Consider the following 14,412-nt stretch of genomic DNA (forward strand, 5'->3'; position numbering starts at 1 on the left):
GTGTGTGTGTGTGTGTGTGTGTGTGTGTGTGTGTGTGTGTGTGTGGAATATGGGTACTACACCATGGTGCAATGGAGAGGGCACTGACTTTGCAGTCAGAGCCCATGGGTTCAACTTTCCTTACTTGAACATGGGTTCAACCCTCACTTACCTGTGTGACCATGAGCAAGCCACTTAATCTCTTGTGCCTCCGTTTCTTCATTTGTAAAATGAGGGGGTGGGAGTAGAACTCTGAGGTTCCTTCCAGCCCTAAACCTTAGATTTTATGATCCCTTGGTGGGTGGACAGGTCCTCACCCTTTCTTGTCTTTTATCCTTTCCCTGCCTCCCTAGGATCTGTGTAAGGTAGAGTACTGGATTGCCTGCCTCCCCCTCCCCTCTTATTCCCTGCTGTCTGTCCCTCTTGGCCCTGGGAGTCCTTGAACTGGTCCCAGCCCTCCTCCGTGCTTAACCCTACTAAGATACCTGATCCGTGACCTTTCCTTGCCCCCTGTCCTCCTGCCCTCTGCCCTGAGGCGTCTGACTCCAGGTCTGTTCTGACCCCTGACTGTCTCTGCCTCCGGCAGCCTTGTGATCCTGGTGGCCCTGAACGCTCTCCTCTTCTACCGGCTCTGGTCCCTGGAACGGACGGCCCACACCTTTGAAGCCTGGCACAGCCTGGCTCTGGGCAAAGAGTAAGTGGAGTGGGTGGGATTGTAGGGGATGGGGAGAAGGAGTGAGGGGAGCAGACTGGGAGAGGTGATGTCCTCTCCTCCACCTGCTTCTCCTTCTGGGCCTCAGCCCCGACTCTCCCCATAGGAAGTTTCCTCAGACTGCAGCTGAGTGGGCAGAAATCTTGGCCCTCCAGAAGCAGTTCCACAGTGTAGAGGTGCACAAATGGCGGCAGATCCTCCGGGCCTCAGTGGAGCTGCTGGATGAGGTGAGCCAATGGGAAAAGCCCTATCCTCCCCGTCGTCCTTCGGGCCTCCCTTTTTGTCCTCCCCACCCCAGGCATGACCTCTCTGCTTTCCCTGCAGATGAAGTTCTCCCTGGAGAAACTCCACCAGGGCATCGAGATGTCGGAACCCCCCTTTGACCCTGAGCCCCTTGGAGAGAATGCGTTCTCCTGAGAACCCCCTCCTTTCCCCTCCCGCCTACCCCCCGATGAATGGACAGATGGACAGCCTCAGTTGCCACTGCTGGACCAGTGCTGGACCCTTGGGATGCCTGCTTCTCCCCACCCCCTCTTAAGTCCCTTGCTGCGCCTCCTTTCCCCACTTCACACCCATCACCCCTTTATCTCGAATACCCACAAGAAACTCTCCTCCCTATGCAGAACAGTCCCCAGCTCCCACCCACCCCTGCACCCCCGTGTCGGGGAGGATGGTCGGACACTTCAGCTGCAGAGCTGTGATGCACTTTAGTACCTGGGGAGGGTACGCTGGGGGCAGTAGAGGGGGGGAGAGAGCAATATTCCTGCCCCTCCCCCCCAACCTGTCTCCAGCCTCCAACAACTGTCTGCCTCCCCCTCTCCCAGATGTTACTTGAGATGATCCCGGAGCTGGTTACAAAGGCCTTCTCTGCAGCTCCTTCCCCCCTTTTTCCCTCTGGGTAATTTATTTTGAAAGGGTCAAGCTGCCCCTGGGATGGGGGACAGACCTAGGGTGGGGAGTCCTATGGACAGGGGAAGGCTGACGTCTAGTGTTCCCCCCAGAGATGGGGTCTAATGTATTATATTTATTTGGGGCAAACGGAGCCCCAATAAAGGGTCGGAAATGTTCTTGTGGGCTGATTTTGGGACAACCAAGGGAATATTGTATATCTGAAGCCCAGGCTACTGGGACACGTGGGGTGGGGTGGAGCAAGGGGAAAGCTAATGAGTCCTGACTCTATAGAAAGCTGTTTCAAGTCTTCCATGACAAAGCAGACCACAGGAATAAGCTGCCACTTCTGTGGTTTTGAATTGCATTAAGACTTTTGGGACACCCTGTATAGTGCTTTAAAGTTTACAACCTTGGTCTTATCTGGGCCTCACAGCACTGAGGTAGATTTTATAGGCATTATTATCCCCATTTCATAGATGAGGAAACTGAGACTCTGGGAGACGTGGCACTTAGCTAGTCAAGTGATAGAGGCAGATTTGAACCCTGGTCATCTAATTACTAGCATCATGGCCATCTTGACATGATGCTCCATAAATCCATCAGAAACCCATCCTCAAGGGTCCTGAGCCAAGGAACCAGCCTCTGATGGGATCCTTGAGGGCCAAGTTAGGGGGCACCGGGTAGATATCAGCTCCCCAACGGGGTCCTTACTGACCCAATGGGGTCCACTGTCCAGAAAAGCACCTCATAATAACTGCTGACATTTCCATGGTGTCCTTAAAGAATTATAAAGTATTCCACATACTTCCTCTCATTTCCTCTATACTCTTCCCAAACAGTGTTTTCCTATTTCCCATCTCTTGAATTGGCAGTATTTTAATGCCAGAAACAGAGGATAATCCCAAACTACCTGGTAATTTGTTTTTTAAATCCTTTGCATCCACCTTGGGAATGAATGCACAGAAGGATTGGGCTCCCACTCAAACACCTGGGCCTGATGGAGCCCATTCAGATTGAGGGGCAGTGGGAGAGTACAAGAATTCCAAAGTAGCCTCCCTTGGGGTGGAGGGTAGAGGGCCCTCGCTCTGAGTCTGTATTAGTTTGAAATTATAGGAGTGGACATTGACGGTTACAAAGGGCTGCTTCACAACCTCACTCATGCTGTCCTCCATCCTGATCATCAAAGTCACCCTATTCGGTAAGGTGTGTGCAAGCATTACTTCTATACCTCAAGGGAACATGAAATCACGTGGCCTCTTCCTCCAGTGAGACAGAACCATAACTTCCTTATTCCTGTCCACCCTGTGGGACTTTGCATCCTCCTTTTCCACAAGAGACTGCCCAGAGAACCTTTCTACAGATGAAGGATGAGTGATTTCATATGTGAGGGTGTTCCCTCCCCAGAGATCTAAAAGGACAGGATCCACTGAAAACACTTTCAGTCTAAGAGGTGGCTCAGGTTGGAAATGAGGAATTTTAGGATCGTAGACTTAGAACTGGAAGGGGTAGAGGTCACTGAGTTCAACTCCATAATTTAACAGATGAGGCAACAGACCCAAAGAGGTGAAATAATTTGCCTAGTCACATAGGTAGTACCTGGCACAGCCAGTATTCAAAATTAAGGCCTCTGATGACAGGTTCAATGTTCTTCCCATTGTCATAGATTAATATACAAATTAGAAAATCTTTTTTTTTTTAACCTAGCCTGAATCACTGAATGGGTGTTGCCTCACACAAACTGGGACCTGGGAAAGACCTTAGCTTAAAAAGGCCAAGGATCCCACTGTATCCGGGTCCATCTCCAGTCATTCTGATACATCTTGCCACTGGATCCAAATGGCTCTGGAGGAGAAAGTGAGGCTGGTGACTTTGTACAGCCCTGCCTTACTTCAATCCAATTCACTTGCAAGTCAAGGCATCACCTTCCTGACGTCATTAGTCCTTTTTGAAAAGGAAGGACAAACAACAACAGAAAACCAGGAAACACTAAAACAGGTTCGGATCAGGGTATGGGTCAATTATGCCCATTTTACAGATGAGAAAATTGGAGTTTAGAGAGGTTAATAGACTTGCTTGGTCATTCAGTTGTTAAATGGAATAAATGTGCCATGAGCCAATGTCATCTAACTCCACAAATAGTGCTTTCCCCTAGTATTTATTCATGTTAAACTGCTACCCCAAACCTTAAACTAGGACCCCAGGCTTCTGTGTTTAGGGTCTGAGTTAACTCAGATAATTTAGAATGTTACAAGACTATTTTTTTTTTTTAGCCCAATTTAGTCCATCCCTCTCATTCTGTAAATGAAGAAACTAAGCTCCAGGGAAAAGAAAGGCCTTCTCCAAGGTCATAGAGTGACGTATTGATTCTGTGTCCTAGGCTTTTTCCACTCCCCCCTCCCCCACTCCCGTGGGGAAATGAGGGAAGGAAGCTACCTGAGCCAGGCAATACCTCTTTTTATTGGTCAATGTGATATTCACCTTCGTACCATGCCCCAGGGCTTGTAGGACTGAGGAGTCCAAGGGCAGAAAATGATGGGGGCTGGGGAGATCATCGCTTGGAGACGGGAAGCTAAGACTGGTTGGGTCTGAGCCCAAGACAAGGGCAGGGGTTACTGACCACGTAGCCCTCAGAGTCCTGGCCCCATGCCCAGGGATGGGGAACCAGTCCGGAAAGATGTCGGCTTATTTCCTGCCACAGAATGTCGTCTAGTACCGGGAAGGTGCAAAGTCAGCTGCTGGAGCGGCCAGGGGGTCCGGTGTCTCTGACTTTTCTCAAATCCCAGCCATTCCCAGGAACTGGGTACCCTGGTCCCCAACCTCCAGCTCTTTCTTGCCCCTCACACTCAAGTAAAATTGTCCGTGACTGGGAGTAAGGATGTCGATCCTTGTGGAAACGGGGTCAGCCCATCTCCGATCTGAAAAGGTCCCGTGGGGTTCGGGGCCTCTGAGTCCCCAAAGTAGCACTAGGCCGGCAGACCTTTGAGGGGGGGCGGCCCAGCAGTGGCTGCTGCAATGCATCAGGCCCGGCCCCCTTACCCCCCCCCCGGGGGCCTCAGTTTCCCCCCCCCCCCCCCCCTCCTCCCGCACCTCCCGCTGCAGTGCGCAGGAGACAGAGGAACCCCGGCTCGGAAAGGTGCACGTAGAGCCGGGAGCCTCTCTTCCCACGGACATGCCTTGAACCCCACTCTCCCAACATCTGGCTGCAGCTTCCTGGGGTTCTTGGCATCTAGATGTGCCCGGGGCCAGGGCGGGGCAGGGAGACAAGTAGCGATCGCGAAGGGGGTGGGGCGGGGAGCCGGGGAGCTGGGGCTTGGTTACTCCAGCCTTTGGCAAGGAGGCAGGGGCAACCGGCTCAGCTGGGATGCCTGGACGCCGGGCTCCGGGGCTGAGCCCCCGCCGGTAACGGGAGCGGGGGGGGCCGCGTCCCCCCCGCTGGCCCGGTCCTGCTGAAGGGGGTGACAGCGCGGAGCTCAAGCCCGAGCGGGAGCCGCAGCCGCAGCCGCGACAGCAGCTGCGCCCGCCGGGGTCATTCCGGGGGACATTCCACGCGCTGCCGACGCCTCCTTCCCGCCGCTATTAATACCGGGCCGGGGGCGGCGCTGAGCCCAGGCGAGCGGGACCGAGCCCCGGGCCGGCGGGAGTCATGGGGCTGCTCCCGGGGATGCTGCTCTGGATGGCGCTGGGTGAGTCTGAGGAGAGCAGGGTGCGGGGGGGAGGTAGTGGCAGACACGAAATAGGTTGGGGCGCAGAGGTAGGGCCAGTTCCTCCCCACGACCCAGGCTGAAAACTTCCTAGAGTGGCCGCGGGGACTTCAGGATGGGTTCCCTGGCAACAGCAGGACCCCTCCCCAACAAGCACCTTGGCAAAGAACTCTCGAGCAGACGGGCGCGCCTAGATGAGGTTCTGTGGGAGAAGGGAGGACCCTGGCCCGCAGGAGACCTTCTGCCCGGTTCACAGTGGGGTCTCGGCAGGTGTCAGCTGGAGATATTGTAGGGCTCCCCAACTAGAGACAGAACCTTCTCCTCTTGCCTGGCCCTTCCCTTCGTCCCTTGGAATGGGGGGGGGGGGGGGGGGCGGGATTTCTCCTTTCCTATCTCGGGGGTTCGGGTTTTTCTGGGGGGGGGGGGGGGGCGGAAATGGAAAGATGCCTGGGACAAGGCTGGGGCAACAGAAAACGGGAGTGTGGGCGAACAAGCAGTTCTGTGGGCTTCGGGAATGGCTCTGGGGGAAGAACAGCTAGTGTCAGCTGCTTCTGGGAGTCCTGCAATCTGTAATGTGACACCCACACCCAAGAACGGGGTAAGCGTGGGGGAAGGGAGGAAGGAGGAGAAAGACTCATCAAGATGGAGAGATAGAAACGGAGAGATGCAGAGGCACAGATGGATAGACAGAGGGAGAGGGAGAGGGAGAGAAAAGTGGAGAAAGATCAAGAAATAAAGAGAGACAGAAAGGTTAGGGTTAGAGACTGAAAGAGGATTAGAAAAAGTGATAACCTCCGGAAGATGAGATACCAACTCTTCCCTCACCTTTACCCCTCTTCTGGAATATTGACATATCAGGATACTGGGAGCAGAGAGGCCACCTGGGCTGATCTGCAGGGCTTGAAAGCCCATGCCCACTTCCCAAGGGGAAGCTAGCGATCGAAGAACCAGAGATGCTTGCTTCCCCACAGTAGGAAAAGCAGAGTCAAGAAAAGCCAGAAGTGAGGTATCCAACTTTTGCAGCCCCATGCTCCCTGACACACTGACCAATGAGAGAAGGCTGAGGGAAGCTAGAGTTGTTTAGAAGGGGGAAGGGAGGAATTGGGTGTTGATTCCATGGCCTGGTCCCCCATGACCTCCTTTTCCATAGTCCCTGCCTTAGGGATGAACTCGGCTCCTAGCAGCCTGTCCCTTTCTGTCTAACTGGTTTCCATTCACCAAAAAAACAAAAAAAACCTCATGTTCATATTTGTTCAGGACAAATACAGTGAAAGAGGGAAACAGGCTGAAAGAAGGCAGCTCTAGTCCTTGCCTTCAGAGGCCCTAATGAGATGAGCCAGCAATATCCACCGTCCATTGGAGAAGTAGAGCCCCCAAAGGCAAAAAACAAATCAAGGTCCTTTGTTTAGCTTCCTTAGGGCAGGGCTAACAGCCTCTATCCTCACAGTTAACGACATGCATAGAGAAAGATGACCTCCTTGCCTAAGGGAGTCCTAATGTTACAGGTATTGGATTTTACCTGAAAGTGGTGTCTTGGGGCAGAAGTGGGGGCGCCCAGCCTCTTAGTCTTGATCCAACCCTCTGACCCTCCTAGAATTTCCTCCATCTCCCCAGCTGCTTCTGCGGGTTCTGCTATTACCATACCCTGTTGGCCACTAGGGGCATGATGTTTTAAAGGCAACTTTTAACTAAAATTTCTTCGGGTAAAACCAACCAACCCGAAAGGAAGTAATTGTTACAGACAGCTACAAACAAAAAAAGTCCCTCACAAAAGTAAGATCTTCTCGGAATTGGTCTGGATGTCCAAGAAAAAAAAATTCTAAACTCATTAATGCAGTGAGAAAAGCACAGAGTTTGCAGAGACCCGAGTTCAAATTCTGACTATTTACTACCTCAGTGTAGTAACAGTCCCGGACAAATCACTCACTCTCTAGGCTTTTGCTTCTTCATCTATAAAAATGAAGGGGTTGAATCTGTTGATCTTTAAGGGTACTTCTAGCTCTCAATCTGATGAACTCCAGCCTGAGGATGGTTAAGGGTCAGCACTGCTGGAATCTTAGCACTTTCCAGCCTACATTCTAGGTCTACTCTATCATGTTTTGGTGTGACCCACCTCCACCCCATCCCCCTAGAACTCTTGTGGCCAGAGTTCTGTCCTGGTACCTGGCCCTTGAATGAAGAAAACACTTTCCTAACCTGGCCTATTCCTCCCCTGGATGTCAGGTTATCCTGTACTGTTTCATAATCACGTCTTTTGCCTCTAGTCTGGAGGTTTCAATGGTTGTAGGCCTCTGGAATTTAGTTCTACCCTTGTATCTGACCCTGACCTGATTCTTTCTACTGCAATAGGTTTGTTGGAAGCACTGTGACTAGCCAGTTATTAAGGGTGGTTTTCTGCTGAATGTATTTCCCCTTTGCTCTAAGCTTGATTCTGGAATTGCTTTGCCTAATGGCCACTGTGCTTGCTAACTAACCCTAGCACTTAGGGAGGGTGTCAGGCCATAGCTCTCTTGTATGAGCAAACACCCTTACCTTTGTCACATATCAGATCTTCCAAAGCACTTCCCCCATTCCTGATAGCATTGGGTCCTCAAAATACTCCTATGGGGTCAGTTGCGGAAGAGCTTATCTTCATTTGATACGAGGAAACAAACTCCAAGAGATTAAAACAGCTTGCTCCAAGTTATACAAGGGGTCAGTGTCAGAGTTAATTCCAGAACTCAGTCTCTTTACCACTAGATGATTTCACCTCCAGATAATTCGGTACAAAACTCAGGCTGGTGCAAGAATGACCAGGGAATGAGCATAAAAAAAACCAAAACCCCATAGAATCATAGACTTAAGAGCTAGAGGTCATTCAACTGATTAGGAAACTGAATGAGACTTAGACAGTTGTGACTTGGCTGTGGTTACTAGGTAACACGTGGCAGAATTGGGATTTCTGATTTCTGACCAGGTTCTTTGACTCCAAATCTATTGCTACTTTCCCTTCACTCAGCCCAAGGCAATAACACTCAGTCCCCGAAGGAATCTAGCTCAGCTCCAAGTTCCAATTTTCCTCACTTACCCAAGAGCCTGAGGTTTACAGTAGAGCTTTAAATCTCCTCTCCTTTCTCCTCCTGCCTGACCCTAATATCTCTACAGTGTCATCGGTCTGGGGGGGCTGTGTGGAGGTGGACTCAGAAACAGAGGCTGTCTATGGAATGACTTTCAAGATTTTATGCATCTCATGCAAGCGCCGAAGCGAAACTGTGGCTGAGACCTTCACGGAGTGGACTTTCCGTCAAAAGGGGACTGAAGAATTTGTAAAGGTGGGGGGGATTAGGGGAGAAAGGTGTACAGTTAGGGCCAAGTTCCTGTTAGGGTTTGATCTGGGGAACCAGAATTCAAGGTCAGTAAGAATGATGACTTAGCATTGGCATTGGGAATTAGATTGGGTCTGAGCTGGCTTTGGAGCCAGAGTGACCAGCCTGCCTTCGATTCCCCAGATCCTACGTTATGAAAATGAGATGCTGCAGTTAGAGGAAGATGAGCGGTTTGAGGGTCGTGTGGTGTGGAATGGGAGTCGTGGTAGCAAGGACCTGCAAGACCTGTCCATCTTCATCACCAATGTCACCTACAACCATTCAGGTGACTATGAATGCCATGTTTACCGCCTTCTCTTCTTTGAGAACTATGAGTATAACACCAGCGTCGTCAAGAAGATCCACCTGGAGGTGGTAGAGAAAGGTAAGCGGCCCCCCTTCACAGGCCTTCCCCACCCACCCTATAAATTCCAACCTACAGTTCTCCAACATCAAACAGGGAGACAGATGGTCTGGGTGGGATGAGGCTGGCTCTGTGCCTGGACTACTCAGTGGGGGTGGCAAGGTTCTTAGCTCATTTCCCTTTCTCTCTGGCTCTCAATCAATGTATCTCTCTCCTAATCTAACCCACTCTGTCTCAGCAATGGTCTCTGTCTCTTCCCCTCTCTGTTTCTTTCTTTTGTCTTTGTTTTCTTGATCTGTGCCTATATTTTAAGAATAACATGCAGATCAGTGGCACAGCACCTCCAGCCCAGGATTTTGTCCCACAACAGAGGCATCAAAGGCTGGTCTGGGAAGATTACAGTTGTTTCATATCCCCCCCCACTTCCTAGACCCCTGCCCAAGGAAGATTATAGAAATTAGTCAGCCAACAAGCATTTATTGAATACTATGTGTCAGGCCCTGGGGAGACCCCATCTAGGCAGAGAGAAGATATTTACAGAGTAGACTCTGAGAGAAGGCAGGAGCAAGTATGGGGACCAGGAAAGGCCCCCTGTAATGGGTGAGATTTGAGCAGAGGCTTAAGGAGGCAGAGGTGAGAGGGAATGGAATTCCAGGGGTGGGGGACAGGTGTAGTATGCTGCTTGAGGAACCCCAGTAGACCAGGATTACAGATATGATTTAAATGCCAGTTTAATCCTGGAGGTCAGAGGGAGCCACTGGGTGGGGTTGCCGCCATGGAGAGGCCTATGCTTTAGAAAAACCACCTTGGCGGTTGAGTAAGGGGAGGCTGGATTGGAGACCAGTTAGAGGGTAATTGCAATAGTTTCTTCTAGAAGTGATGAAGTCGATATGCCCCCCAAACATCCTGGTTTCCCCACAAATTTCCCTTGAATCACATAATTCACTATAGCTGTCATAACTTCTCTCAAACTTCTTTGAGCCTATTAATGTTCTCCACCTGTCCCACCTCTTGAGGTAGTAAGTTGATTTTCACCACACTCCAAAGTAGCGACTCCTTTTACTTGGACTTTATTTGAGTTTCAAAGAGAGTTCCTTCATTCTTGTTCCTGGGCAAGTCCTTTCTCCCCTTGTTTTCATTTTTCTCACCTGTAAAATAAAGGGGTCAGACCATCTATGTTCCTTCAAGTCCACCCCAACTTTAATATCCTATGAAGTCTACGACTTTATAAGGCCTGGGTCCCACCTATCCATCTCTTTCCTACATTTGTGGCCTTGAATCCTATTTACCCTAGACCATCATTTTTGTCTATACTTACGTGGCCTCCCATCCCCAGCATGTTTCCTCTAATTGTGCTACCTTCCTCCAGGCTCATCTGTCTTTTTCTGTATTTCTGTCTCAGTCAGCGAGTATTGGCTGAGCACATGCTATGAGCCCTGTGGTAGGTGTGATGGCAGACACAGGAAGGTCTGAGACATGGGCTCTGGTCACAGAAATGAAATTTGACCAGGTCCATGGGACTTCCAGGATCCATGATTGTGCCAGCATTCCCTTCACCAAAGCTGAGCTCCATCCTTCTTTAATTTGGATGGTCTTTGAGAGCTGTTGTTGTGAAATGGGTTGATGGTGGGCTTGCTTCAAAAGAGAAAGAGGGATCTCGGGGCAGCTGGCCCATATTCAAAGCCCAGCCCAAGCTCATGTGCTGTTGATAAGGCTGTAAAGAGCCCAGGGACACCCCCACCTGCCATGATAAGGCATCAGAGCTGGAAGAAGACATATGTGTGGGGAACAATTAGTGTAAAAGGCAATTTCCAATTGAACTGCATTAGATCCAGATAGAATGAAGCACATTTGCACAGTACAGACAAACAGAGATGAGGGCCATGCTGAGAGACCAGTGAGGACTTGGCCTCACTCTGCACAGGGCTGATGGGGCTTGGGTAAGAATGGAGTTAAAGTGAGGTGGCAGGGGGGAGTTACACCAACATTCCCTGATGACCTCTGCCCCATTTCCCATAGCACCCCATGCCATCGATCCCTCTAACTTTGCCCCTACCCTCCTGCAGCCAACAGGGATATGGCCTCCATTGTGTCTGAGATCATGATGTACGTGCTCATTGTTGTGCTGACCATCTGGCTTGTGGCTGAGATGGTTTACTGCTACAAGAAGATCGCAGCTGCCACAGAAGCGGCTACCCAAGAGAACGCGTGAGCTCACGAGGGGGAGTGGGCGAAGCCTTCCCTGGAAATCCCTGAACAGCCTAAGGGACAAAGTCAGGGCGAGGGATGGGGATGGGCTTCTATTTGGGCTGGAGTTTAAAGTGAAGGGTCAGGTCAGGGCTAGGGGTTTGTTTTACACTTAGAGCCTAGGTTATGGGGGTTCAAATAAAGATTGGTGTCAAGGGAACCATTAGGAATACTGTTTGGTTGGTTAAAGTTTAGGATTGAGATTCAGTTGAGTATCGTGGTCACAAAGGATGACGGCAGGTGGATTCAGAGGGCTGGCTCTGACAATCACACAGGCCTCGGGAGTGGGGGAGGAGCACAGAGGCACAGCTAGAAGGGACGTCCAGGTAAAGAATTTGGGAACCCTGACAACTTCCCTTGTGTCCCAATGGTGCCCTCACTCTGATTGGGGCACTATGCTGCCCTGGTTTATGGTGATCGATGGTTGACCTTTGATTCCCACAGCTCAGAGTACCTGGCCATCACTTCAGAGAGCAAAGAAAACTGCACAGGGGTCCAGGTGGCTGAATAGCTCAGGGTAAGGCTGGGGGAATGGCATTTGAGGAGTGGAGCGAGGTGTTGGAAGCACGATTCAGTCGTTCACTCTCTCTCCTTTGTCCTTCTCTTCTAGCCTTCCGGGCTCCCTGGCTCTGCCTCAAGAAAGGGCTGCCCCTGACTGATGGGTTGGGAGGGGGGGGGTATCTACCCCTCCTGGGGCCTAGAAAGCTTCTTGGCCTCCATGCACGGCAGAGTCATGCCAAAGGAGTGGTAGTAGGGTGAGGTGGGGGCAGGGGCTTGCCCATTACTTTGTCTAATACTGTAACAAAGGGTCAAGGGGGCATCAACCTTCCCCTGGCTCATGCCTCCCTACTTTCACCTCTTCCTCTACCCGCCAGATATGACAGTGGGGGTGGGGGCCCTCCTGACTCACCAAAATGCATGATGAAAAAAGCAATATGGCCACCACTCCCACCTTGCTTCTGCTGCCTAATCTTGGGAGGGGGGAAGGGACAGCTCACATCTCATCCTTTCCCTTCGCTCCTCATGCTGATTTGCACATGTCTGCCGCTTTGGCCGCGCACCTCACGTTGCCACATCTGAGGATGCAGGGGCCCTTCCCTCGGGGCCCTTCCCCTGACCCCGTGCCTCCCTCTCCTAGCCATTCACCACACATGACTGACAGGGAGATAGAGGACTGGGGGGCCAGGAAGCCTGGACCTTATGATCCAAGGCCTCAGGACAAACCCCCATGCTCCCGGTCCCTTCTCAGCAACCCTCTTGCCCTAGTGTGTGGCAGGACTAAGGGGCTATGGACTTTCTTCCACACTAACTGCACCTTCCCCCCAGTTCTGCCCCCCACCTCCTTTCAACCTTGGCTCATCCTGCCCTCACCCCCTTCTCACCAGCCTCAGATCTGTGGGCATTCAGGACGGGGAGGACTTTACCTTCCTAGTAACTGTACAGTTGTAGTTTTGTTCATGAAATAAAAACGCTCGGACTTGAGTCTTCGTCTCCCTCTTCAGTCAGGCTCAGAAAAGTAAAGCAAACCTTCAAACTGGGCTTTATCCGAGGCCAGGAATGCTAGGGAAGGCCCAGGGATGGGTAAGAAGCTTGGGTTCTGCTCCGAGGCCCTAGCTCCCTTCACCTTGTACCTCGGTTACAGTCTGGAGAGCAGGCACAGGGCTGTGCCAGGGATGCCTGAGGGAATGCCATTGCTTTCTCCTCTGGCTTTCCTACCAGGGCAGCCACAATACCGTAGAGCCTGCTCCCGAACCATTGACTTAGAGAGGTGGGGCAGAGGTGGGGATGGGCACTCGGGTACCACTCCCTTCCCCCCAAGGCTGAGGAGGCCCGGGCCCGGCTCCCAGCCTGTGGGAAGGGAGGCCAGAATTCCAGCTTGGAGAGTTCAAAAGCAGCTCTGAAGCACCAGCTCATTACATGATTAACGTCATCGTTATTGTGAGCACTAATGCCACAGGGGGCCACAGGCAAGAGAAAGGCAGAGACAGAGGTAGAAGCCAACAGGTGCAGCAGCAGCCAGATATATCTGGTGGAAGGGGTGAAGGATCGTGGGTGGAGGGTGGAAAGTGGGAGCCTGTCCCCTCAGGATCTGACTTAGAGACTGTTCAGACAGAATTAAGGTAGCAAGGGCTCTAGAATCCTAAATGCTCAGATTAGAACAGTGTCTGGAAAGGCCTTTGTGTAATACGAGGAGGGGTGAGAGATGAGGAAGGCTCTGCAAGGTTGGTGTTTCTGCTGTCAACTCTATGGAGTAGTATTGGACGGAAGGCTGTGGACAGGTGTGAGACTGGGTCTGGTTTGGATCTAGGTACAAATGTATGTCCTGATTCTCATCATCACCACCATCAAACGTGTATTTATGTGTGTTCACATATACAGTGTTATGAAAATACATATGTAGCTATGTGGGTGTCTGTCTTTGGCTATGGAAGGGTCTGTTTCTGGCAACGAAGAGATATATCTGGCTGTGTATGAATGTGGTTCCTCACATTTCTGATGGGGAGGAATGCATTTGCCTGTCGGTGTGTATCTTCATGTTTCCAGGGAGTTCTGTGTCTGGCTGGCCCCACATTCAAACCCATTCTTTCTCCTTCCCTCCCTCCGCCCTCCACCGGGGCCACAGGACTTTCCCCAGCTCCAGAGGTCGCTGGCTGCCCCATCAGGAAGGCGCTGCCAAAGCAAACCAGACCCCGTGACTTGTGGGAAAGCAGAGATGGGAGGGCAGCAGGGGGCAGAGGACAACGGCCAGGCTCAGGCCTACCCTGGGGCAGGGCCAAGGGGCTCAATTACCCATTCTGTCCCGGGACCAGGGGGCAACACGGGATAGTTCTCGGTCCCACCCCAGACCCCGGTGCTCCACGGCACCCCATCCCAACAGCAGCCACTCCCAACCTCACCTCGGGTTTACACAAACCTCCACCTCTGGACAAAGGCCCTGAGGAGGCCAGCAGCAGCAGCAGCAGCATCGAGAGTGGGAGCCCCAGGCAAGCCAGAAAAAGAAGAGGAAAGAAGAGGAGAAAGGTTGAGCTTGTCTACCGCCCTTGGCCAGGATCGGCCCTCTCGAGCTGTGCCTAGGGGCCGGGGACTGGGCAGGTGGCTTCCAACAGCAGCCGCTCCCATTGGCCAGGTTCTTCTCCGCCCTTTCTCCCGCCCCTTCCCCTCCCCCCACCCCCA

The 14,412-nt window shown here is 51.8% G+C and overlaps 2 protein-coding genes and 1 long non-coding RNA gene across 8 annotated transcripts in view; 2 read left to right on the forward strand and 1 right to left on the reverse strand.

Moving 5' to 3' along the window:
* GRAMD1A (GRAM domain containing 1A) overlaps positions 1–1,758 on the forward strand; it is a 31,709-nt gene extending 29,951 nt beyond the window's left edge. For 3 of the 5 annotated variants that reach the window (XM_027855390.1, XM_027855393.1, XM_027855394.1), the window contains 3 exons: positions 566–673; positions 780–918; positions 1,016–1,758. In XM_027855390.1, the coding sequence (XP_027711191.1) occupies positions 566–673; positions 780–918; positions 1,016–1,108 (340 nt within the window). In that variant the 3' untranslated portion in view covers positions 1,109–1,758. The other 2 variants (XM_027855392.1, XM_027855395.1) reach the window with 2 other exon arrangements.
* Positions 1,759–5,197: 3,439 nt separating this feature from the next.
* Positions 5,198–14,129, forward strand: SCN1B (sodium voltage-gated channel beta subunit 1). Of its 2 annotated transcripts, none has more exons than XM_027855361.1 (6): positions 5,198–5,265; positions 8,428–8,594; positions 8,772–9,012; positions 11,058–11,199; positions 11,683–11,755; positions 13,862–14,129. In XM_027855361.1, the coding sequence occupies exons 1-5, from the start codon at positions 5,226–5,228 to the stop codon at positions 11,747–11,749; spliced, it is 657 nt and encodes a 218-aa protein (XP_027711162.1). In that variant the 5' UTR covers positions 5,198–5,225; the 3' UTR covers positions 11,750–11,755; positions 13,862–14,129. The 2 variants fall into 2 exon arrangements, with proteins under 2 accessions (XP_027711162.1, XP_027711161.1); XM_027855360.1 differs by lacking the exon at positions 13,862–14,129 and adding an exon at positions 11,849–12,720.
* LOC114038184 lies at positions 9,449–14,404 on the reverse strand. The gene is made up of 3 exons (XR_003568548.1): positions 14,136–14,404; positions 12,663–12,798; positions 9,449–10,139 (listed from the first exon to the last, which is right to left on the reverse strand). It is a non-coding gene; the product is annotated as an uncharacterized LOC114038184 (long non-coding RNA).
* Positions 14,405–14,412: the final 8 nt, after the last annotated feature.

Source organism: Vombatus ursinus, unplaced genomic scaffold (assembly GCF_900497805.2).
Source record: "Vombatus ursinus unplaced genomic scaffold, bare-nosed wombat genome assembly UNPS02010822.1, whole genome shotgun sequence".
NCBI lineage: Eukaryota > Metazoa > Chordata > Mammalia > Diprotodontia > Vombatidae > Vombatus > Vombatus ursinus.

Coding starts and splice junctions, on each gene's coding strand:
- SCN1B (XM_027855361.1), top strand. CDS start 5,226: ATGGGGCTGCTCCCGGGGATGCTGCTCTGGATGGCGCTGG. Junction 8,595..8,771: donor GGACTGAAGAATTTGTAAAG/GTGGGGGGGATT, acceptor TCGATTCCCCAG/ATCCTACGTTATGAAAATGA. Junction 9,013..11,057: donor CCTGGAGGTGGTAGAGAAAG/GTAAGCGGCCCC, acceptor ACCCTCCTGCAG/CCAACAGGGATATGGCCTCC.